The 25524-nt window shown below is 34.0% G+C and overlaps 4 protein-coding genes across 4 annotated transcripts; 2 read left to right on the top strand and 2 right to left on the bottom strand.

The window, feature by feature from the left end:
• Window positions 1-1282: 1282 nt before the first annotated feature.
• On the top strand, window positions 1283-7462 carry LOC110682214 (cyclin-dependent kinase C-1-like). Its single transcript, XM_021858484.1, has 12 exons — window positions 1283-1679; window positions 3984-4065; window positions 4251-4341; window positions 4452-4490; window positions 4579-4688; window positions 4785-4857; window positions 4935-5052; window positions 5187-5304; window positions 5819-5958; window positions 6067-6124; window positions 6342-6412; window positions 6568-7462. Exons 1-12 carry the CDS (start codon window positions 1564-1566, stop codon window positions 7070-7072), a joined length of 1521 nt encoding a protein of 506 aa, XP_021714176.1. The 5' UTR covers window positions 1283-1563; the 3' UTR covers window positions 7073-7462.
• A 220-nt stretch (window positions 7463-7682) lies between these two features.
• LOC110682216 (probable mitochondrial adenine nucleotide transporter BTL3) lies at window positions 7683-12942 on the bottom strand. The gene is made up of 4 exons (XM_021858485.1): window positions 12355-12942; window positions 10170-10473; window positions 8563-9030; window positions 7683-8411 (listed from the first exon to the last, which is right to left on the bottom strand). The coding sequence occupies exons 1-4, from the start codon at window positions 12786-12788 to the stop codon at window positions 8340-8342; spliced, it is 1278 nt and encodes a 425-aa protein (XP_021714177.1). The 5' UTR covers window positions 12789-12942; the 3' UTR covers window positions 7683-8339.
• A 5648-nt stretch (window positions 12943-18590) lies between these two features.
• Window positions 18591-21107, top strand: LOC110682213. The gene is made up of 5 exons (XM_021858483.1): window positions 18591-18802; window positions 19498-19746; window positions 19854-19950; window positions 20291-20399; window positions 20848-21107. The coding sequence occupies exons 1-5, from the start codon at window positions 18779-18781 to the stop codon at window positions 20924-20926; spliced, it is 558 nt and encodes a 185-aa protein (XP_021714175.1). The 5' UTR covers window positions 18591-18778; the 3' UTR covers window positions 20927-21107.
• Window positions 21108-21252: 145 nt separating this feature from the next.
• Window positions 21253-25201, bottom strand: LOC110682212 (ras-related protein RABH1e-like). Its single transcript, XM_021858482.1, has 6 exons — window positions 24839-25201; window positions 23381-23451; window positions 22879-22967; window positions 22458-22569; window positions 22101-22191; window positions 21253-21789 (listed from the first exon to the last, which is right to left on the bottom strand). Exons 1-6 carry the CDS (start codon window positions 24953-24955, stop codon window positions 21646-21648), a joined length of 624 nt encoding a protein of 207 aa, XP_021714174.1. The 5' UTR covers window positions 24956-25201; the 3' UTR covers window positions 21253-21645.
• Between the last annotated feature and the right edge of the window lie 323 nt (window positions 25202-25524).

Below are 25524 nucleotides of genomic sequence, written 5' to 3'. Positions count from 1 at the left end.
TCTTCTTGTATCATCAAACAAAACATTTCCCTCATAATCATGAGAAATGACTCACAATCCCACACAACCATCATTAGACAAAGTAGCATATGTGTTCAATTTGATGACCCCATCAGGCGGTGGAGTCCATCTTTTCGGACTTGACTGATGGGGTTTATGAGAGAGCCCATAAACGAGCTTGCTATAATTTCCATGCTCTTCAATGAGCCTATAAACTCGCTTGTCTATGATGCAATCTGGAGTATTCTTGTTCTGAAAAGGCGGGTTGCCCCCCCCCCACACCCTCCAAGCTAGAAAATGTTCATTTTTTAATAGTAAATGTTCAATTACTAAAATGTTCATTTTTTTTTAGTAAATGTTCAATTTTGTAGCACAGAACCAGCTAGCTATGGGCTATGGCTGATCTACAAGACCAGCTATAAATTTGTGTCGTGCTAGATCGAAGTTTTTAAAAGGTTGGCCTGTGCACGGCCTAGTCTCACGTGTCATCGTGCCAGGTTTGCGTATTTAAGCAAAATTGCATTGATTTTAGTATGATATGTCGTGTCAGGCCCGGGAGAGCCGTGCTTCTCCCAAATAAAGACAACCCTCAACCCACACACAGTACTGTGCTGTGTCGTGCCCGTGTCACGTTGTGCTTTTTCGTGTCGGGCTTTGAGCCGGCTTGGCCCAGTGTCATCTTTAGATGTACTTTTGATCTACTGATGACTTTGCATTAATTTACAATTATAATTTTATTATTATTCACCTTATTTGTTACATTATTGTTAAGGTGATGAACGACAAGACTCATGACTCGTAATGAGAAGTCTTGGTTATTAGGCGGGTTGGGGGAAAGCATCGGGTGGTGTGTGGAACAATGAACATATATAGTAGTGCCAAAACTACCAATAGCCTGTTAAATAATTAAACATAGTTAGAATTTAGAAAGGCCTAAATTGGATCAAGTTCACAAATAAGTGATTGAAAAGCAATTACTTCTCGACCATTAATACTTTTACTTTTATATTGTTAATAATTTTGAAAAGTTGATACATTTTAAGAAAATTCAAATATATCTAACTTGCAAATAGATAAATTTCTACAATTCTATAAATACATAGAATAAATACCATTTTTTTCCATAAAAAAGTTTCCTATCATCTTAGAACTTTTTATAAGCCAACTCAATCCGAATTTGCAGACAAGACGTCTTAAACACAAGGATAAAAAAAGAATCGCTTCAATTTCCATATAACCCAAGTATAATGTACTTATAATAGATGGATTAAGCTTAAAACGTATGTCTAAGATAAAACAAAATACTCGTACTCCGTAACTCCGTATGGGATTATCACGAGTTTGGATCGTATGATCGATCCATTCAACCGCAAAGTTAGTCAAGAAAATATTCGTGGGTTTCAAGGAGACCCTTTTCTTTTTACCTTTTTCTTTTCCCCCCTAATACAAAGCGTACACAGGCACACAGCCCCATTTTATAACAACAGGAGTTACGGGTTCTGAAAAAATTCTGAAAAACCTGAGAAATTAGAGCAAACAAGACAATTGAGACTTGAGAGAGAGATGACTGTTGCACAACTTGGGCAGTTAAATCTCGATGAACTTCCGCCATTGCGGGGATCTTCTCGCAATCTTGATTGCTTCCAAAAATTGGAGCAAATTGGTGAAGGAACTTATGGGTAACTTCAATTTCCTCTTCTTTGTTTTGTCTCCATTTTCATTGTTTATTTACTGGACATCCTCTTTGATTTATGTTTTTATATGAATTTTAGCGATTTGGGGTTCTGGGTATGTTCTTGAATCATTTTAGATCTTTTGTGGAATTGGGTTTTTGATGATTTGTTTTATAAAAATGGTTTAGTTTTTTTATCTGCAATTCTGCATCATTTAAGGTCTTGTTATAAGATTTTGGGTGTTTGAATGTCTTGGTGAATAAGTTGTTGAAAGAATTATAAGTGAAAACAAGAATTCATTTTTTAAAGATCAAAAAAGTTTCAGAATCAGTATAAAAATGAGGAAGAAAGTAAACAAACTCACTTCATTACCATTTTTTCACGTTTTGGTTGGTTGGTTGGCTGTTGGGTTTGTGTGTGGCAGGGGGGGGGGGGGAGAGTTGTCATTTTTTCAAGTTTTGATTTTGCTGTATTGATAAACAATTTAGCTAAAGATAATATGATAAAAAGGTGTGAATGGTAAACTTTCATGTTGTGCATTGTCAAGGTATACATATAAGATAATGTTGTAAAAGAGAGACTTTTTTTTTTTTGGCTAATTTGTTCTTGCGTAATCTAGTCTGATGCATCATGCATGTTTGTGTTGAAGTAAAAAAATAACCCTATAAAGTGATAAAATTGACCTTAAAAAGGAAGGGAGGAAATTTAAGGAAATAGAATTTAGGTTTATGATGGTATATGTATCAGATTGGGGTGTAATTAAGATTCAGAGATTCTGTGGTAAAAACATTGACTGAAGGATTACTCAAGTGACCCTGAAATGGTGCAGATCACTGCTAAAGTGTGGACAATTTAAGCACTGATTAGCTTGTATTCTGTTTAGAGGGCTATGGAACATTAATGTAAAGGTTGATTAAAAGTAGTCTTCTGTTTTATATCATAATGGAAAATGGAGACTGTAATGGTGATCGACTTGTAGGTTGAAGTGTAACAACAATAGCTATAACAGAAAGTACAGGAACAATGATGGCAAAAACTGATTAGACCTGTTCAAGGCTGGAAAAGTGTGTTATGGAAAAAGGGTTTGAAATAAACTTCAAGACTAATGCAGCATTTTTTAGTGGTTACCTGTAGTTACAGTTGGCCAGCATAAGGTAAATCAGAACTGGGTGCATATAAGGATAATGTTATTTTTAGCGTGTTCTGAAGGCCCTACTACTCCTACTAGCATGATCATCGTCTTCCAGCATGTCATTTAACGCTTAGATTCGTTATTTTAAGTGTCCAGTTTAGACAGGTTTCTTTAAAATAAAGTTTGCTATTGCATGCCAATGGATGAGAGGAGCACTTTATATTTATTTAGCTTTCAGTGGAAGGTGATTTGAAGTGCCACTAACAATGCAATCGGAGTGAAGAGACAAATAGGCGATGCATGTGAACACCCACAGCCCCCCTTTTATTGGCTTGCCTCTAGGCTATTGTTCTTTTTTTTTTTTCCTGTACAGACTTGTTACTTTTGTTAGGGTGTCTTTAATCTCTCTAGATATGACAATTTGAAAAGAATCAGCAGGGATTATGATATTGAAATCTGCATTCCTAAAATTATGGAAGTCTTTTAGCTCTTAGAATTCTGATGTCTTATCACTGACAAGGGGAGATGAGTATGAAGAAATCAGGTCAAGGGGTGAAAGAGTGATTATCTTTATAATCTCTATATATAATCCTATCTTTTTGAATCCTAACAGAGTAACAAGTATAGCTAAGATTTTGTGGTGATTTTTAGTCCAAAGATCGTCAATCTTATACTTATCAAGCTGTTGATATACCCATAAGCAATAATATTAAGATCCTCTCCTTTATTTTAACTTCCTTTATCAACAATAATAGCCACTTTCTTATCTGGGATTCTGGGATCAAGGAGATTACTTTCCCAGAACTTAAAGTTTACGAGTGATTGTTAGATTTTCTTAACCTTTTTAGTGTATTATTTGTTTCTCACCTCTGTCAGTTTAGATACAAAATATTTTAGTTTGAATTGGCCAAGAGTCTAGGTAGTGTTTGAGTGTCCATAACGTCTCTTGCATTTCATGAGCATTGCAAATCCGCTTCCAAGTGTCAGGAATAAGCTTTTCATATGTTGAAAATTTGCAACGTGCAAGTAATTGGCTTGTTTTCAACTGTAGAAGGCTATGATTGACCTTCAGTACTGTAATTATGCATTTTCAGCTAATCTGTCCATTGTTGGTGCTGTAAAGACAACAATGTGGAATAGAGAGGAGCTATCTTATTTGCATTTGGTTTGATTGGCAGACAGGTGTACATGGGCAAAGAAGTCATGACTGGGGAAATTGTTGCTTTGAAGAAAATAAGAACAGAAAATGAAAAGGAGGGGGTATATTCTTGTCTATTTATATCATTTCCTGTAATGAGCACTTTCACTAACAAAATGCTTTAAGTCTTTTTTACATTAAATGAAGAGAGGATGATCAATTTACTTACACTTGTTTTCAGAAAGACTAATTGTGGGCATGTATGAGTCATTTTACGTTTCTAATTCCGAGGTTATTTTTAATGCAGTTTCCTATTAGTGCAATTAGGGAGATCAAAGTTTTGACCAGGTTGCATCATAAAAACATTGTAAAATTAAAAGAGGTTGTGATTTCTCAAGGTATATAATCTTTGGCTTAACATATCTTAGTTAGTTGAACAGTATCTAATGATTTGATGTTTTTTGTTTATGGTAGCTTAACTCGTATATTTATTTCGAATTTTATTCAGATGGAAATAACCAACTAGCTGCAACTAAGGAGAGTTCAGGTAAAATATCTCTCTGGTTATTTTTTGAGCGATTGCATTAACATGTGTAATTTGACGTGCCTATGAATTTGATTTCCCTCTTAAACAGACAATAACAAGTACAATGGTGGCGTCTACTTGGTGTTCGAGTACATGGACCATGACTTGACAGGCCTCTCAGATCGTCCTGGCCTGAGATTTACTGTTCCTCAGATTAAGGTATGTGTACACTCATAGTATCTTAAATTTGTGACTTTTTGGATTGTTCTTGTGCCTACTAAAACTGTGTCCCCCCCCCTATGTTGTTTATCTCAGTGTTATATGAAGCAGTTGCTCACTGGGCTCCGTTATTGTCATGCCAATGAAGTGCTGCATCGGGATATTAAAGGTAAGTATCATATGAGTCTGATTATCCCCTTCTCTAAAACTTTTAATTTAGATTTTTAAAAAAAAAAATTCCTGCAGGGGCCAATGTTCTACTAAATAATAATGGAAGCTTGAAGCTTGCTGATTTTGGGCTTTCATGCTCTTCTTATCTCCGCAAAGAAAATTTTACTAATCGTGTAGTCACTTTACCTTATAGGTAATTCTTTACATCTAAATTCTAAAGGATAGAAGGTCTTGTTGTCGATGACACTCCTGTATTAATACTGTGCCATTCTCCCAAATGTACTCCATGTCTCATTTAGTTGATTCTAGTTGATATGGTTTGAACAGGCCTCCCGAGTTGCTGCTTGGAGCCACAAATTATGGTCCAGCTGTTGACATATGGTCTGCTGGTTGTATCTTTGCCGAGCTTTTGCAAGGAAAACCCATCATGTCAGGAAGAAATGAGGTCAGACTTGCTGCATACATTCTTTTCAGTATTATTTGTATAGAGCTTGACATTCGGAGATTGGTTAAAACTTAAAACTTTTTTGGTAATGTCCACACGTTTTCCTCTTTGTTGAATATTTGATGGAAAGATGCATGAGACTAGTAGTGATCTTCATTCTGTTGTCATGTATGAGACGATGAGTCTACAATTAAAGTAGGACTCACTTTGTTTCAGAAAAGTTGGATAATTGAGGTGAATAATTGTGATTGCACTTTTGAATGTTATTGTAGAAGCTATGTATTTTAGGAGCTGTTTGGACCAAAATTTATGCATCATAGATTCATAGGCTCTATTTCAATGAGACCTTGCTTTAAGAAAATGAACTTTAATGAAATTTTGGTCCTATGCAGAATGCATTAGGTGGAGCGCATCATATATCTTTGCATATAGTTCATGATGTTACTTTTTCCTATTTGGATGCACCTTTATCAATCTCATTTCTTACATGGATTTCCTGTGTTCCATTATATAGCCAGAGCAACTGCACAAAATTTTTGAACTTTGTGGAAGTCCTGATGAAGTAAATTGGCCTGGTGTTTCCAAGATTCGTTGGTATAATAACTTCAAGCCTGCAAGGCCCATGCGTCGACGTTTGAGAGAGGTTTTGAGACAGTACGTTAGTCTATATCTGATGCTATCTTTCCATTACCTACACTAACCCATTATGTATTTTGCTACAGTGTCCTAAACTTAATTACTTTTTTTTGCTGCCTTTAACAGTTTCGACTCACATGCACTTGATTTACTGGACAAAATGCTGATCCTTGATCCATCTAAGGTATATTACTATATTCAGATTTCAAAAACCTTTTTGTTGTGTGCTGTCTTGTCTTTAGGATGACAGTGAGGGTTAGACTCCTCCTGAATTTTTTTGTTTGAAACTTCTATATCTGCAGGCCCCTTGATAGTTTCTGGTTTTTTGAATGGCGATATAAACTATTTCCCACTTTCCTTTAAATGCTTTGTCATGAGGATTAAGTTTCTTTTGTATACAGAGGATATCTGCCAAAGATGCACTTGCTGCTGAATATTTCCAGATGGAGCCGTTACCTTGCGACCCAAAGAGGTGTCTTACTTTGTTTTTCTTATCTTTTATAACTGTATTTGTATACTGCAAATGAATGTCATAGTTTCTAAGTCATGTAGACATTATACTGGTTTCTAATTAGGTGATTGAACTATTGCTGTGATGAGTTTTGTGAATAGTTGTTGATGGTGCAGCTTACCCAAATATGAAGCATCGCATGAGTTCCAAATAAAGAGAAAGAGACAACAGCAGCAGTTGAATGAGGAAACTGCAAAAAGACAGAATTTGTGTTGCCCACCACCACATGCTCGTCTTCCTCCTATTCAACACAGTGGGCAGGTCCAACAAGAGCATCAGCCTGAGCGCAACCTTTCCATGAACCAGTTGCAACGACCCTTACCTACCTTACCTAGCAACCCGTATTGTGAACCTCTTGTTGATGCTGGATTATCAAATAGGTATCCCCCCAATATAAATCTGACTGCTGGATACAACCAGAACCATGGGGTCCAGGCTCAAGCTGGCGGTACTTCTATAGGGGCATATCCTCCTCACGGGCGGGTTGGTCCATATGCTGCAAGTAATATGATTAACCGATCGACCACTCCTTGTTATGCAGCTGGACCGCCAGGATTTTCACATAGAGGTCCAAACCCAATAACTAATATTCGAAATCAGCAATATGGATGGCAACAGTGAAAGGTGTATGTAGTTTTGCACCTTTGCTTGGTATAAGATACTATGATATATATCATAATGTGAAGCAATGAGGGTAGAAATTTCTTTATAACTTGACTTTGTGAGCTAGACCACAAAGTGTGGTTTCTCACTTGTATAGATGGGAGTCTCAAAGTACAATCATTTTTTTTCTGTTCTTTAATGAGTTGAGTATTACTCAAACTAGATCTTATCTGTAAGGCTTTCCCTGTAATTGTAGCTTCAGAAATTGGTGTGTTAGTTGATGTAGTGCACTGATAAATATATTACTTTAGAGGACATGGTGAGCAAGACTCCAAACTTCTTTAATAGTCAAGGTAACAAAAAATGCAAATTTGGCTTGGATGCATTTCTATGTAAATGTGTACATAATTGTTGACTCACTTTCCATTTTCGGGTATATAAATGTTCAATTCATAAATTTTACCTGATTTTCACATTTCTACTCCCATATCTAATATCTTTTACATGATTCTACTTTATTTTGACACACCTTTTACCCTATCTACATTCTTCTTAGACACACCTTTTTCAATATTTCTTGACACATAATTCTATAATCCAACTTGAAAATGATGTAATAGAGCGAACAAGTAACAACCAATGATACGATTCTATTCTTAAGTGATGATGACAAGTTACATTTCTTTGGTTCGATGATAGAGCTATATCAAATAATGTCAGCTATGACATTGCACAAGATTAGTACCAAGGCTCTACATCTAATGTCAGCGGAGGAGTTGACTGTAAACTTCAAATTAAGAACCCAATTGTAGAATGCTCACATATACTTCTTTCTGTGAGCAAAGTACACCATCAAAACTTCTGTTAAGCTCTGTATCAGTTGTCTTTGGAGACAACAATGCATCCAACACATCTAAAATTTGACACCAGTGAGCTGCATCCACATCTGATTTGTAAAATATATGTGGCCATGTGGTTCATGTCCAACAGCTACAATATAATCTTATAAGGACAACTACTTGAGAATCATTCCAAACTTCTGAACTCCTAAGCAATAAGGGAAGATAATCATGACACGATGTTATCCTCATTCTCCAGCAAATCATCAACGTTAGCTCTGACAAAGAACTGTCGGTGAGAAGATACTATAGACTAAGCATGGTGAAATTATACTGGCTTTCTTCATGTTTACACGTCCATATTCATCAGCTGAGCCGAAAGTAATAACTGCAACTTCCAAGCAACTAAGAAAGACTTGCTGCTCTATTGTTGCAAAATAGCAGAACTATGAATCCACTTTGAGAACTACCTTCATAAACTCGTAGACAAAGTAGCTAATGGCAGCAGATGGTAAAACCTGTAAAAGTTACAGCATATAGTCAGATAGCTTCATTGATTGCCACAAGTGATGTATGATACTTCACTTTTTATATTAATTTTTACAGTATATAAATAATAACACAATTCTTCTTTTTACATTCTACTTCCCAGCTCAAGTAATGAGTTACCTGTAATAAGCTTGGTATTAATCCAGCATACAGTGCTGGAACACCTCCTTGCTCTACTATCTTGACACAAGTTGCCACAGCATTCAACTTTCTTTCCCGCACCTGCAATTGAAGCTGTCTTCTAACAACCTCAAACGGATAAGTAGCAGCTTCAGAACAAGCCCCAGCAATTGCCCCATAAAGCAGTGTTTTAACAGGACCCAATTCCAGCTGATCCAGAGCATTAAGGTCTCCTACTTGCTGTTTCATGTTTTCTATTCTTTTCATCCCTTCAGGTGAATGCAAATAAGATGCTTTCAATATATCATAAACACCATAAAATACTGCACCAGAAGGAGCCATTGCTACAAGTGACGGGACTAAGCCCTTATACAGAGAAAAGAATCCTTCAGTTTGGATCATATGGCGGCAAGTACCAATGACACCACCCAGAGCTTCACCGCCTGGAGCTACCATAACAGTCCTGATCTGAAACAATGAGAAAGTTATACGTAGTAAAAAAAAAAAACAAAAACATGTGATTTATATTTTTACAAGTGATGAGAGATGTTATGAAGATTTATGTTTCAGGAAACAGTCCAGATCTGAAACACAGACTTATCCCCCATAGCAGAGGACTTTTCCCACAAACTTTGATCTGAACCGTAACAAGCATACAGATTATTTTAATTAACAAAATTGAAGTGCAGGGCTTAATCAGCCATCTGAGTAAAATCCAGAGCCAGCAAATAATATGTTTCAAGATTCATTGAAACTGAAAGCTACGCTAACGAAAATGCGTAGATTTGAAATTAAAGAAACAGAGGACGAAAAAAAAGTACTCCGTATATTTGACTCTCGATGCTTCAATTCTTTTAATTACAAACAATTCTTCTCCTTTATGGCCAGGTTGGTTTAATAGGGGGTTCTGGAATAGCCTACATTTGCAGAGAGTCAATTTAAGACAAAAGTGAAAATTTTTATAATGTGCACCTACAGTTAGGTACCCAAGGGTATTCTTCTGCTCTTTTCAAATTCTTAAAATGAGCAAAATTTATCATTGGGTCACCTAGGTGCACAAAAGAATTTCTGAAGACAATAGTAAAATCTTCCACTATCTGTGACACAGATAATCCCCATAAGTTTGGGCTTAATACATAACAATAGGATTCTGTCCTTGCCCATTTCATACTGGAAAGAATGACTTATATGCTATAATCATACAGGATATCTCTAATCCAGATACCAAACAATCCTAATTGATAATCAAAAGGATCATATGCAATGCTGCTTTACTGTACGAGATTTCCTTTTTCACATTACTTCTGTACGAGGTTTCCTTTTTCACGTTACTTAATTACTTCTAAAGGGATCCTCATTCACTGGTTGATGATGCAGTTTTGTCAGACACAGACATATTCAAGTTGTGAACCAGAATGATTCAACATTTAACAGTTAAAAGACATTTCTTTACTTTTGAGCAGAGTAAAATTTCAAGTAATGAGGAGAAGAAGTTAAGGAAGGTTTTGTCAAATAACAACATTTTGGCAAAACCAGAAACAAAATGCACAAAACTTTCAGACAATGAAGTAATTAAAGCAAGTGAAATTTCTGTTTTTACCACATACAGTGTCCATGGGTAGGCAGAGTAAGGTAGCAGTAATACCAGCAGCAGCACCAGCAACAAATCTCTCAAAATTTGCAGCCTCCTCATTTCCAGATAACTTGCAAAAGTAATTCCTATACGTATCATAAGCATAAAAATTAATCGCCTTAAAAGGAGCAGTTCGAAGGATATTGACAAAATTTCCTTTCCAAAAGCCTTTGATTCCTTGTGTAGTTGCTATTGTTTGGATGAGCTCAAACAAATTCTTCTGCTCATGGCGAACTATATACTCCAATTTTAATCGTTCGAGAGGGGCAACAAAGGTCCTGGAACAAAATAAGAGGTTATTCACAAGCTTAATCCATTCACAAAACAAGTGTCACTTAAGGATTACAACACTATGATTACTTAAATAGCTCCAATGACTTTTCCTTATATGTATTGTAAGTCATTCATTGTAGGTATAAGAGAACAAAAAAAAACTTTCATCATATAAATACATTTTTGTAATTAAACTTCCCATTTTCCCCTTTTGGAATTCTTCTCCTTGGTGGCCAGTTTATAATGAGAAATTGCTTTGGGACAAAAGGGACCAACCTTATTCAACCTTCAGATGGTAGATGAAGAACTAGGTTGCACGGAAACGGAAAATGGAAACGGAAACGAGGAAACAGGGAATCGGGGAAACGAAAAATTATTAAATTATAAGAAACGGGGAAACGAAAAAATTAAAATAAATAAAGATATTTACTTCATATCAGAATATAATATCAATTGATTAAAGACCAAACTATTTCTTTTTTCTAATTCAATGTCCCCACCTTCATTCATCTTCCTCTTCTTCTCAAGCAATAAGAATATATATGCAGAGTTGCAGACAATTCAAGATCATCACTTGCGAATAAAAACTAAAATTGTTCATCATAACAAGACAAAGTAGTTTAGGCTTTTCCTCTAACTCTTAATCTTCTACATACGGACATACAAGAGTCACACAGATGAACGATGACGGTAATTTGTAAGATTATTTCCTTTCTTTCTCAAATTAAAACAAAAATAAACCCCAAATCACCAAGGTTTAATTGCTTTTTTAAAGGGGAAACGCTTTTATATACCCCTGATTAAGTTTCCCCAAGGTTTCCAAACTTTCAAATGGTGTGAGACGTTTTGCAAAGCCAGGAAACTTTCAAATGCGTTTCGAAACGCGTTTCGAAACGTAAAACGTTTCCGAAACGTTTCGGAAACGATACGTCAATGAATTTTGAAGTTTCCGTGCATCAGAGATGAAGAATAAACATTAAAAGCATCAAACCTAAATAAGATAAAATAGATATGCTTCCTATGGTTAGACAATATATGAGCAGTCTCCCTGTTACAATTATTGGTGAAAACCTTACTGAATTGTTCTAATAGAGAGTTTTCATGATATCAGCAATCTTCCATTGAACTTTCCCAAATTCCAAAGGCTCACAACACAAAAAATCTCTCTACTATCCAAATTTCTTATTCCTCAAAACCTAATTACCCTAACACCTCTTTGCAAAACTAGAGCTTCAGCACCAATTTTACTTTTAATGGCTTCGGCAAAAATAATTGAACATTGGAAGCTATCTCAAATATTTAAAACTACACAATCTTTGCCATTCATTCAAAATAACCCAAAAGAGGGTTTTTTTTCCCAGAGAATCACTATACACTTAATCTAAGAGCAAGATGACTATTGCCGGAATTATCTAGAACCCAAATCCCAATACTTACTCCCTTTGTCTCAGATAATAGATTATAAAATACAAATGGCAAGGAGTTCCAAATTCCAATATTGATATCATAAAAGCTACTCCCTTTGTCTCAGATAATAGATTATAACACCGAAATATTCATCAATCTATCAATATTATCAGCTTTTACTAACCATATATATCTAGATTTTAACTTTAATTGCAAGTTTGATATCTTTATAAACAGCAAGATTCAATTTTTTTTTTCAAGGCATAAATAATAATAGAGCTATACAATTACACATTTCGGATCATGCAACAACATTTTGCTGAAAAAAGGTGGACTACACAAACTTGTTCGACCACACAGCCTTAACCGCGGAGTTCTGATGGGATCGGGTGCATTAGTGCTAAACTACTAATATGATTGCAAATTAAAACCCATAAAAAATTACAGATATTAAAAAGAAAGAAGAAAAGGAAATAAACCTTGAAACCATGGCAGCAACAGCACCAGCCCACAAATGTTTAGTGGTATTGAATGCACCAGAACATTTGACCTTTACTTCCTCCTCTTTCGTTTCTTCAATTAACTCAGAAACCCTAATAAATTCAGAATTACGATCCCCATTTTGCCCCAATGATTGAGACGAATCCCCAGAAAACCCATCATCAGTATCTTTGACCGACAAGCTCACAGACAAGAAATCGGAGAAACGGCGACGAATTCCCGAATCCACTACATGTTTTCGCCGGTGGTTAATTCGCAAGGCGGAAGAAGAGGAAGAGAGAGAATTTGAATGGAATGTCGACGAATCGTTCGATGAAATGTGTAAGAGAAAAGAAGTGGGTGATTTGATGAAAAAGGCCGAATTTGTGATTCTGAAGAAATCCAGTTCATTATAGAGTTCTAATTCAAGCATTGCATAAAAATTGTGAAAGATGAGAGAGAAATGTTGGGTGAAAAAGTTTGGGGAAGAAGAGGGTAGTGACACAACAGTGCAGTCGTACTTAGGTGGGAAGCAATATAAAATGGTGTGAATTTGAGAGCATATTACATGTTTGATACTTTGATCATGACATGTAACGGAATATTTTTCAAGTGTTCGATGTGATTTTTCACCTGGCTAAAGCAAAAGGAAGAGCAGGTGTCAAATCGGGTACCCAGATGGAGAATGGGTTGATCCACAATGGGTCGGGGTGTTTAAATCGGGTAATGACAGGTCATTTCTATTAACTATTACTAAAACTAAACATGCTGCATCAATAAGACATCAATAAATGACACTTGTCAATTTCTTATGAATTTTTTTCCCGCCAAAACTAGGGGTGTCCGTTCGGTTTTCGGTTTGGATTTAGTCCAAATCCGATCCAATCCGAAATATAATTCGGTTTTCAATTTTCCAATCCGATCCGATCCGAATTTCTCTCTTGGTCCAATCCGAACCAATTCGAATTAAAATTCGGTTATTTGGATCCGATCCGAAAATCCGAATTATAATACATTATTTTTTTAAGCGCCTAATACAATTATAAAAATAAAGCCTTACTATAAATAAAAGTCTTCAAAATCATGATTAAAATACGTAGTTCAACGTCAAGTCATTAATTAATTAATACAAAGTCTCTCTAATTTATTTTATGTAGTATTAAGTATTTGAGTTAAACTTCAAAATATATAGAAATCCATATTTATACAAGCTTAATTTTACAATTCGGTTTTCGGTTTGGATTGGATCCAATTAGGGTCAACCGATCCAATCCGAAAATCTGAATTTCCAAAAAATCTCAATCCGATCCGATCCGATTTAAAGTTCGGATCCGATCCGAATTGATAATTCGGTTTGGATTGGATTGGATTTCGGTTTTTATCCGAATTATGGACACCCCTAGCCAAAACTATTTTTTACATCATCATTTTTTTCCCTATTTTTTTTTCCTAATTTTTAAAACCAAACAATTACAATATTTCTTTCAAAATTAATAAATAAGATTATGATTACACTTTTTCGAATAAAGAATATTGACAACAATTTTAAACAAATAAAATCTATTTAAACCATGCAACGCATGGGATTAATCTAGTTATCATAATAAATCAAATCGGGTCAAGTTTAATTATATTTGAGTCAAAGGTGAGTCCAAGTATGATCAAATACAAATCGAATTCGAGTCAAGTCAAATTCGAATTCGGGTCAAGTCAAATTCAAATCGTGTCATATCAAGTTTAGGTGAGCTCGGAGCCTGATTTAACTGGGTTTATTTGGGTCAAAATGGATTTAATAGACTTTGAATCAGGTAATTTTAGATTTAGTCAGGACTCAGTTTAAATGAATTCAATTTTGATTAGTACTTAGTTTTGAATCAATCATGTAATTTTAAACTATAATTGAGCTATTTTCTATTAAAGTATATAAATTATTTTTCACTCCTATACATCAACCCTATTTAACAAATGTTTTAGAATTTCTCTATTCTACTAGCAATTAAATATAACCCTCATTAACTACACTTTATATTTAAAATCCCCTTTTGGTCTCCACTATAATCAATAAGTCGATAACTAATTAAATAATAAGTTTTGGGTTGGGTTTAATGGGGTCGTGGATAGTTTTGGATCGGGTTGAATAAGAGTTGGGTAAAATGAGGTATTCTCGGGTATAATTGGTTTCGAGTAGTTTTCGTTTCGGGTTAAATTAAATCTAGGTCTTGAATCATTGGGTTTTATTGGTTTCAAATAAACAATGAGTCAATACCAAGTTGGGTTTGGATCGTAAATTACCGGGTAAAATCGATTTCGAGTTAACTTCGGGTTGATTCCTTATCGGATATGGATTGAATTTTTTTGGATCCAACCAGTTCGAAAACAGTTCGGTTTCAAGTAAACCTTTCGGGTCGGGTAAGTTTTTGACACCCTTAAAAACTGATCCGATTGACTTAATTCAAAATAGACTTGAATAAAATTCGATTTAGATTTCAACTTGTATAAACCATTGAACAGTTGAACATAATAATTAAGTGACTTAAATTTAAAATAGATCTTATCTGATTTAATTCAACCTCACCAAACTCGACCTATACGTCTGAATTGACACCTCTAAAGAAATGTTGTAAGCCTATGTAGGCTGTAACGCAATTATACCCATGGTCCATGGATTGTAGGCTGCGGGCCTTAAGACCAATGAAATTTATTTATTTGGGCTGGCTTTCTAGTCCAAGAAGATTACCAATTCTCAAAGCCCATAAAAACATTAAACATGTAGTAATTCAGCCTATTCAAGAGTCATAGGCCCATAAGTTAAAAAAAAAAAAAAAAAAAAAGTACAATTAGTGTACTGAGTTATTAATTAGCAATAAATAGCAAGGGCTTTTCTGATTTAGAAAGTGTTCCCACCTCTCAGTGTGTGTCTATCCAACAGGCCATAAACATTGATTAGTAGTGCTTCTTTACCAGATTTTTGAAATATAGGTGCGACTATGAGCACATATTTTCAAGTTGATAGACCCATATTTCCCCATTATTATTATAGCTCAGAATTTCTATTTAGTTGTTTTGCTTTTAATTTTAAGATGTATTAGTGTATTTATTATTAATACTAATTATGAGTAGTAGCAACAAGCCAACAAATGTGTATAGTTGTAAAGTAATTATACTCACAAAAGAAGTTGATGATTTGGAATCTCTACTACTCAATACTTATTCACTTTGTTATTTAATCCTTCTAGTTAGTAGAGCACGATCAAATAACGGAAATAATTCAATACTTATTCACTTTGTAATTTTAATATTATCTTTTTATAAGATAAAGGAGAAGAACACCATCAAAATAATATTTTTCATCTACTAATATATGCTAATTCAGCTTAGTTAAGCAACATAAATCAAGCTAGCTAATTGAGAGTGAGGAAAAAAGATGAAATAATCTCCCCAAACTAGCTTCTAGTGAAATTTAATCTCGACCTTTAAGTCATAAACAGTGACACACATTCATATATTACCGATAGATTAAACTTTGCTTGGTATTCCGTACAAAATTAAAGTCGATAATATAAGTTGACCACAACACCGTGCAACATCAACCATACATGAATAAACTTGACAGTAATGGTGAGATGAGAAGTGGAAAATTCGTGGCAGAAGCATATAGCACAAATAGGTCTGAGCTTAAGTATGGGATAGAACTTTCACTGTCTCCATTTTCCACCAACCAACCAATATATGGATAATGGATCCGAATAAACACATGTTTTATTACAAATATTTAAAAGATCATCTTCAGTATGGCAAGGAAGGAGGGTACGGTGTACGAGTATTAAAAATATATTTGGAGTCCTATTTATTTATCACAAATTTATTTCGATCACCATTAGTGCATTATCACCGCATTTTATAAATGGACCAAATAACTAGCCAACCAAAATGGACACACTAAAAGGAAAATTAAAATATAGAAAAAGTATGCATGATCACTAAGGACATACACTAAATAAAAAGAGGTGTATTGTTTTCTCAATATATACTTTTAACATGTATGTATGGTATTAAAATCCTTTTTGATCACTCATCATATATTTTAGTTTTTAATTAATCATATCATTTGAATTTGGCCTATTTTATGATGTATGGGTTCTAGTATAATTTTAGATTCTATTTATCTTTAGTTTGCACAGTTTCAATCATATTACACGTAGATGTAAAGTAATAAAATGTTGAGTATCGTATTATCAGTGAATTCATATAAGTTAGTTGTCTTATATTGGAGAAAATGGGAAATTTTGAGACGTAAAAAAACATAATTTAAATGTATAACCCGTAAATGATTCAACTTTTGTAAGCTCGATTACCACTTTTGTTTTCCCGTACGAATAAATTTTGAGATAGTATAGATATACAAAATGAAAAATGATCAGTTCCTTCCCTTATACAAACTATATATACACAAAAGTAAGAGAAAGACACATTTTAAAAACGTATGAACCTCGACTATAACAACCATAAACAAAGCTAATTAAACCAACACTGTCATGCACCCTTAACTTGTTAATAATACTCCATAACAATGAAACTGGAGACTGGACAAAGACAGACAATTGGTAATTTGATCGGTAGATTCTTAGTAGAAGAATCAACGGATTTAGGCGTTGGTAATCACACGACTGAAAGAAGGTGACAAAAGATATTCTCGAATAGAAACAACTCACGGATTAAATGTAAGACAATAAACAGGTAATTGGGTTGGTGTTTTGTGCGTCTTGGAGGACAAAAAACAGTAGGCAACCCGTGAGTGTTGTTAATACTGCTAATTTACACATTTTAAAAACCCTTAATGTCATATTCTATGATTCAAATGCAGCCCAAATATTTGTTGTTCTAGTTTAGCGTTCACATGGATTTAATAAAGCTTGAATGCAACATCTTATCAAAATGACAATTTTTATGTACTAGATTACCCCAATCTCAACAATGACTCTTGTTCGTTTTATAATGCATTAGCCATCAAGCTAGGTAAGTTGATGTGGTTATTACTTAGTAGGTCGGGACCAATCGCTCAAGTAAGTGCAAATAAAATACGTAGTAATATACTTCATAATAATTAATAAGTTAGATATATTTAGAAAATAAAATATGGTTCGTTTACTATGGGCCTGTTCTATTCAGTTCAGCTCCAATCAGTTCAATTTAGTTCAATTCAGCTCCAATCAGTTCAGTTTTGTTCAATTCAGCTCCAATCAACTCTATTCACAGTTCAGCTCCAATCAGTTCAGTTTAGTTCAATTCAGCTCCAATCAGTTCAGTTTTGTTCAATTCAGCTCCAATCAACTCTATTCACGGTTCAGCTCCAATCAGTTCAGTTTAGTTCAATTCAGCTCCAATCAACTCTATTCAGTTCATTTCAATTCAGTTGTTTTCAGTAAATCGAAACATGCCCTAAGTCTGTATAAAAGTTTATAAGTCTAGATTACATAAAATAAAATGGGATAAGAATTAATATGCACTTTAGAACTTCCAATAATAATTATGCATAATTTATGATTTAATGATATTTCGTACTAAAAATTGTTAACAATGTTGTCCAAATTTATATAATTTGCAATAAAGAATAGTACGGAGTAGAATACTTCTTTGTTCATACTTACATATTTTTATACTTTCTATTTCGTTCGTTTTATAATATAATTGACACATTTTGACTTTAATAAATTTGACTATTAATATCTTATGATATATTACTAAGAATTATAAAATTATACTCCGTATAAAATTCCAATTACATCCTACTTACCTAATTATTAACATATTAACAAAGTAATAAAAGTATGTGAATTATCAATGTACAACACTTACAAAGGCTACAACTACATGCCTTCAGTAGAGGGAGTAGAAAAGTATTACAGTAAGCAAGTAATTAAAATTGAAGCATCAAATCTAAAATGGAAGAAGACAAGAAGCAGTTGAAGTTTGTACATTAACCAAGTAATTAATATTTGTAATTTCACAAATGATTTGCTAATTACAGTCTTGGTCATACAACACACCCACTTGATAATAAAAACTATTAAATAAATAATAATATTCTAATCATATATACTACCTCTGTTAGTCTGTTACAGATTATGTACAACGATTTGACATAAAGCAGACAGAAAAAATGTCTAATCGTTGCACATAAATCAGAGTAATATGTTTGTCGTGATCATCAACATCGTGATCAGGAGCCTTTCTGCTACTCTTATTATAAGCTGCACTTCACTTCATTTTTTCAGAGTAGTAGTTGCTCTTCTAAGAATCCCAACGTAACGTTCACTTCATTTTTTTCCACCACTCCATTTTCTCTCTCCTCCATTTCCTTCTTTCTTTCTCAATTTCCTTCTTTCTTTCTCAATTTCACTTTTTCTCTCTCCTCTCCCTTCAATGGCGACTGCTTCCGCCGACCAGGTCACATTTCTCTAACCATTTTCTTTTTTTATATCAATTTTAATTACAACATTATAGGAGTTGATTTGATTTGATTTTATTTTTCATTTGAGAGAGGTTCAATTGGAAAAATAGAAGGCTTAATTTGGGTCTGTATCAATGTATTTGTGCATGGTACATTCGGGTGTATAATAATGCACATCAATATTGTATGATCATATCATGTTTGAATTTTGTTCTGTAAAGTTGAATTTTAGCTTTTTTAAAAATTACTCAGTAAATTTCCTGTTAAATTTGAATGTTTCAGATTAATGAATATGATTAAAAATGCATTTTCCGGGATAATTATAAAGAATTAAGTGTATTTTAAACAATTCATTGGTTTATGGAGGCGGAGTGCTCGATGATTGTGACTTTGAATTGTGTTGTGATTTTCAACTTGTGTTAACAGCTTTTTTTGAGTTGGATGGTTGGTGTTACAAATTGCTAAAAATGTCAACGCTGAATTTCTGACAACTAGCAATCAATTTTTCTTTTTACTTTTTGAAAAATTTATTATTGATTCATTTAATAAAGTTGTAGTCGATAGGATGAAATTGAGCTGTTAGAATTCATCCTTCTTGATTGGGGAGTAAGAATTCAAGTATAATTTAGAGTCGGAAATTTAATATTATATTGAGTTTGTGAGATTGATTGAGTATTGGATTGAATCACAGGATTTTTGTCGAATTTTGGTGCGGAGTGATAATGAGCAAGGCAGCATTGCAAACACAAAATGTGGGTTGCAATCAGATAGTCAGGCATGTGTGGATGCTTCAGTGATATGCCACAAAACTGTTGATGATAAGAATTCAGGCTCGTTTCCTTCTTGCTTAGTTACAGTTGATATCGAAAAGGGTGTTAACGATGCTTCGAAAATTGACCAAGACACTTGTGGGAGCATCAAAACTGAGATTTCATTGACTGTAAGTAATCCACAGTCCCACAGACCACAGTGTGTGTAGATGGATATTGGCACTGTTATCCGCCTTTCGTAAAGGCTAACTATCCTGTATTTTGTCTTGTTTTTCAGAAACCGCTAAGGAGACAGAACAGCATACAGACAGGAGGAGAATCCATACCACCTTTAATGAACCACATCCTCATGTTGCTCAAGTTTAATGCCAAAGGTAAAACCCACATTTTGACTCCCCACTATTTGTGCTCTGTTGATGATTGCTAAATGCCAATGCTTCGAAAAAAGTTTGATGATCCCATTAATTATGAGTTTTAGAAATAGAAAACTGTAATTTAGTGGTTTTTTGTACTTCTCTTGTACGGAGCATATGAGTTTTGTAAAGGTTGATAAAGCTTAGGTACCACTATTCAGGAACTTGTTTACTTTTACATAGCTTTGGTGTTTTAGTTTACGATTGAGGTTTTGGTGCATTCGTGTACAAATTCTTTAGCATATCTATCTAGGGGTCAACTAAACATGAGCTAACTCTTCTTCTTGCTTATTTTCTATAGACAGGCAACCAATGGAGAAGGCATACAATGCTACTCATAACCGATGGAGAAAGTATAAACGTACAGGTTTATTTGATTCACGACGTATTGTCCTCCTGTTCTCCATTCTGTAAGCTCCAAGATCTTGCTCTTCCCTTGATACATCACTTCTAATTACAGTCTTAAATTTGAGTGAGGTTACTTCACATGTTTCTGCTGGCTGTCTGGCACCAACATACAGTATATGATATGATAATGAAGCCTAAAGTATTATGTTCTATTGACAAGCACCTCCCATTAAAAAAATAAAAATAAAGAGAGAAAAAAAGGGAAAAGGAAGAATATAAATAGATAAATGAGCATCTTGATCTGCTATCTTTACACTTTTGGAACAATTATATATTCTGCAAGAATGGAATAATATCTACTATTTGATCTGATCTAACTATAAAAAGTATATCTCATACAAGTATAATTTATAATTATGTTTACCATTAAAACCTTAAACTATATCTTACACTTGATCAAATACCATATATCTAATGATTTACTGAAGTGGGTTTCCATGTTTTTTCCAGGTCGAGTATGGGTACAATAGTCTTGATTTTTCTAACACTCCGAGTTAGACAAGTCAGTGAAGGCTATATTCATGGCTAAGCGACTGCAGATTTGTTTCTTTATCTTATTTTATATTAAAAAATCTCCTGTTCCTAGTTTTATTTGGAGATTTTTGCTCTATGGCATTTGTATCTACTCTTGCTTGGGCATTATCTCATTTTTTTTCCGGTGTACATATACCGAGTTTAGTGTTTGCTGCACCTGCAGTTTCCTTTCGTTATTTTAGTTCCAATGTTCCACAAAATGATGGTATAAATCATACTTGTATGTATTAAATTTCCGATATCTAATCAATTTGACAGTCTGTATAGACTATAGAGCACAGAAATACAATCCTATAGATCTTTAGGAGCATACAAATATGGATTCAAAGTGAAATTATGTAGTATCATTTCTATAACTGATATGGTAACTTAACAATCTCAAAGACTACATTACAAGAAATCCTCAAAACAAAACAGCAAAATATATAGTTCAATAATGAATCGGTGTAAGTGAAACAATGGGAAAAAAGGAAGCTATAATGTTTACAAAAAGTGGGCAAAATGAATGGCTGCCCTCGAAAAGTCAAAGCCAAACCTTTTACAAGATGTACCTTTTAAGTGTAGAACAAGTTGATTAGTATATAGGACATGAAATGGGGCCTGGTGCAACGAACTCAGACCCTTAATTGTCGAGCTTGGCCCTTTATGTTCACCTCCTCTTTTCCTTTTATGAACAGCTTCTTTTACCTCACAAAATCCTTAATCTGTTACAAATTAACAAGCGCAACCACCTCCCTGTTGTTCTGATTGGGATGAACTACTGTTAGGTTTCAAATTCACATCAACCATATCCTCTTGTTTGGTGGATGACAGGGTTTCCATCCCTGGCAAGGATGAGGCGATCTTACGGAATAAAGGCTGTGACATATATAGTCAATGCATTAGTTACGTGAAATTTCCATGCTCATCATAGCTGCAGATTTCTACTGTAATACGGAGTAAATAAAAATGGAAACATTTCCTCTGACCTTATAATTGAGAATATAACATGAACGTACTAACTTAACTTTGTGATAGCTGAACCAATTCTGTTCTCTTCCAATTACTTACATTTAAGTTGTGCATATTTGCTAATTTAGTCATAAATAAATTATTTTACATAAGAAAAGATAACCCCTTATCTGGACATCCTAGAATATAAAGAGACTCTGACTGAGTAATAAACATACCTTTATATTGAATCCTGCTTTTGCACTGGTCTCCAGGAAAATTACCCCAGCATCACGAGCCTTGTTATCTCCTTCCTCTATAGAGACTTGCCTGTTCAAATCTTCAATGTCAAAACATTCTAGCATAAACACTTTAAAATGCTATGCAACCAAATCCTGGCCTTATCTTGTTATTAGTAAAAAGAGATCCTATCATTCATGAAAACCAGGAAAATATTCTGGTTCTCCCCTTTGCCTGATAGCAAGTAGAACTTTTGTGTGATAGCATTTCTCAAATAATCAATGGTGGATTAACATATGAAAGAGAGAACATAGACCATAGCAAATAATATACACAGAAGTGAACAAAATCCCCACCTTTTCTCAACCAAATCAGTTTTATTTCCAACTAAAACAATAATCACATCGCTGCCACGTTCTGTCCGTACTTCATCAATCCACTTTGTAGTGCTGAGAAATGATTGCCTATCTGCATGAAGAAATTGGCTACAGGTTTATTATCAACAAAAAAACCAAAGAGAAAAACTTTGGTTCAAGAACAAGCAAGTTTCAGCAGAAAGTCAGAAACATTCCTTAAACAATCATCATAGAACTGATAGAAGTACATTACTAGTACATAGTTTCACAATTTCACCCATGTACGTGTGCATTAAGGAAATGTAGACATGTACGAATTTCAGTCAGACAATTACATCATACGCAAATCTTTCATGCGTCCTTAAAGCATTAACATGTAAAAATGATCAAGTTTGAAGTCATTAGCATACAAAGCACTTACTAGAAACATCATAGACAATAACAGCAACTGAAGAGTCTCTGATGTAACTGGGAATAAGACTCCGAAATCTTTCCTGTCCAGCAGTATCCCTGGAATTGGCAGTTAAAGGTTCAGAATATGGGATAGAATCATACAAATCATGTGTACAAGACACCAAATTATATTGGTAAATCAATACGTCATTATGACTTATGAGATGGGAAATCTGGATATGTATTTTTCTGCAGTGTAAGCAATGAGCTCAGGGTGCTTAAGAAATTTGTTTGTTAATGCTTTAACATGAATATACATTATCAATATTAATTTGTTTGTTACTGTGTAAACATGAATATACATTCTCAGAATAAATTTATTGGTTACTATTTTAACACATGAATACAAATTTGTTTGTTACTGTTTTAACATGTATACATTCTCAGAATAAAAATTTGTTTGTTATTGCTTTAACATGAATACACATTATTAGTATAAACAATGAAATTTGTATGTTAAAGTATCATACCAGAGCTGCAAGCGCACTGTTCGGTCTTCAAGATACATGGTTTTCGACAAGAAGTCAATCCCAATAGTAGCCTGCCATTACATTGACAATATTTTAAAAAATGTTAACAAGTCAAAACACATGTATTTCCTAGATTTCAATATAAATCAAATACACATTAAAGTATTAAACAATACCAAAGCATAAGAGTTGCACATACGGCTATACCAGCATGATTTCATAATGATGTAACCTGAAGTTTGAATGGCCAAAATTCTTTTGAAGTATTACTTTATAGTTTATACTCGTAGGATATTAAGATCTCACTAATTTCCAATTCCAAACTTGTCCATTAAATATTAAGAAATCTGCACTATATATTCTATATATTAATCGGTCCAACTCTAGGATGAGAAACATATACTGCATAAGTAAAGCATACAAATTTGACAAGGAACTGCAAATTTTATTACAGGAAGTTGAACTCGTCTCCTATGACAATGTAGCTGATATCATCATAAAAAATCATGGCAACCTATAACTATATTGTTGCCAATGAAGTGCAAACTATCATTTAGTACAAGTCATGCCTCCCACAGAAATTTTTTGAAAAACAGAACTCGGTATCATGCATCTTGGTTTCATCAAAGACGTCCTTCATTGACTTTAAACCTTCAAGTTTCTTGATGGTGCAATATACCAAATTACTTATTACTAGTAATATATATAATTATGGAAAAAAAAATCAATTTTGATGACCAGTATCTGTATCATACCCGAAACTAGATGATCCGTACCAAATTTATCCTGCCTAAAACTAAGGTTGGGAATCTTGGGATTGATCCAATTTAGCACCTGAAATTAAAGTCACCAGACCAAAACAGAAAAAAATGACCCCATTGTCACCTTTAAAAGCCCCTACTTGGAGTCATGCCTCTGATTCTATGATCAGTCAACAAATTACAGAACCATGCACTTGATGAGGAAAGACAATTCTCTTCATAAATTATAATTCTGCTCCATATTATAATAAAATTACAATTGTATCTTAAATTAATGAAAATTCTCTTTAAAAATTTGTAATCCTAGCGTGAAACAGGGTAAGTTAGACACAAATACACAATTCAATTAAAAAAAACAGGAAAATTAGGCATGTAACATATCATATTATCTATGTCAAAAAAAAAAAAAAAAAAAGAAATATTATCATTTAAGGACAATTAGACAAACTATTATCAATTTCAAAAACCTCAAAACTGAAATTCAGCAACAATTCCAGCATGCATCAATCTCAATTTGAACCGATCAAAAAGAAACAAAAAAATCAATGACGAAAAACCTAAAACCGACGTAAAATAAATGATCAACCGCAATTTACAATCCAACACATTTCAGTCAAAATGCAATAGAAATTGGAAGGATTTGCAACAAAATAAAATTATGATAATCACCATAAAATGATAATAAAAAGAGGGAAACCTGGTAAGTGGTATCGAATTTATCGTACATAAAACGAGTAATGATGCTGGTTTTTCCAACAGATTGATCGCCTAAGAAGACGAGTTTGTATTTGGCTAATGGTGAGACGACCGCCATTAATGAGTCCTTGAAGCTAGAAATTCAATTTCAATTTCAAATATTTTTTTCTCTCTCCTCCTCTCTCTCTCTGAGAGGTAGATGGTAGATCTGAATCTGCCAAAAATGGTTGAGAGAGAGGGAAAAAGGATGGACGCGGTGTGCAAACAAGGTTGGTTTAAACGGGGGAATTTATACAGCGTGGGAGAAGAAACCGCCAACGGACGGCATTAACTTCTATTTTTTTCAACTTGGAGCCCATTCATCTTAATGATAAACAAAATTTGTTTAATTAATGGCAATTTTGTAAATATATCAACAATTCATCCCAATCACCATGATATTTTTGTAAATAAGTGAACAATTTTTATTAATATGCGGGTCCCATAAATATTGACTTATTTACGAAAATGCCATGCTGACTGAGATTTTTTTATTGATTTATTTACGAAAATGTCATTTGATAAACAAATTTTGTTTATCATCAAAATAAACTTGTATTTTCTCCTTTTATCATCCTTCCTTGAGTAATACGGGGTAGGAAAAATAACGTGTTATATGTGCGGCTTATTACACCATGTGATCACTTA

The sequence above is a fragment of the Chenopodium quinoa genome, unplaced genomic scaffold (assembly GCF_001683475.1).
Source record: "Chenopodium quinoa cultivar QQ74 unplaced genomic scaffold, ASM168347v1, whole genome shotgun sequence".
In the NCBI taxonomy this organism is placed as follows: Eukaryota; Viridiplantae; Streptophyta; class Magnoliopsida; order Caryophyllales; family Amaranthaceae; genus Chenopodium; species Chenopodium quinoa.
Note: the sequence above shows the minus strand (reverse complement) of the source record. Positions and strands in the feature narration are given on the sequence as shown.

Coding starts and splice junctions, on each gene's coding strand:
- LOC110682214 (XM_021858484.1), top strand. CDS start 1,564: ATGACTGTTGCACAACTTGGGCAGTTAAATCTCGATGAACTTCCGCCA. Junction 4,066..4,250: donor CAGAAAATGAAAAGGAGGGG/GTATATTCTTGT, acceptor TTTTTAATGCAG/TTTCCTATTAGTGCAATTAG. Junction 5,959..6,066: donor TTGAGAGAGGTTTTGAGACA/GTACGTTAGTCT, acceptor TGCCTTTAACAG/TTTCGACTCACATGCACTTG.
- LOC110682216 (XM_021858485.1), bottom strand. CDS start 12,788: ATGCTTGAATTAGAACTCTATAATGAACTGGATTTCTTCAGAATCACA. Junction 10,474..12,354: donor GTTGCTGCCATGGTTTCAAG/GTTTATTTCCTT, acceptor ATTTTGTTCCAG/GACCTTTGTTGCCCCTCTCG. Junction 8,412..8,562: donor TAATACCAAGCTTATTACAG/GTAACTCATTAC, acceptor TAACTTTTACAG/GTTTTACCATCTGCTGCCAT.
- LOC110682213 (XM_021858483.1), top strand. CDS start 18,779: ATGGCGACTGCTTCCGCCGACCAG. Junction 18,803..19,497: donor CGACTGCTTCCGCCGACCAG/GTCACATTTCTC, acceptor ATTGAATCACAG/GATTTTTGTCGAATTTTGGT. Junction 19,951..20,290: donor GCTCAAGTTTAATGCCAAAG/GTAAAACCCACA, acceptor TATTTTCTATAG/ACAGGCAACCAATGGAGAAG.
- LOC110682212 (XM_021858482.1), bottom strand. CDS start 24,955: ATGGCGGTCGTCTCACCATTAGCCAAATACAAACTCGTCTTCTTAGGC. Junction 23,452..24,838: donor AATTCGATACCACTTACCAG/GTTTCCCTCTTT, acceptor ATGTAATGGCAG/GCTACTATTGGGATTGACTT. Junction 22,570..22,878: donor TATTGTCTATGATGTTTCTA/GTAAGTGCTTTG, acceptor TTCTTCATGCAG/ATAGGCAATCATTTCTCAGC.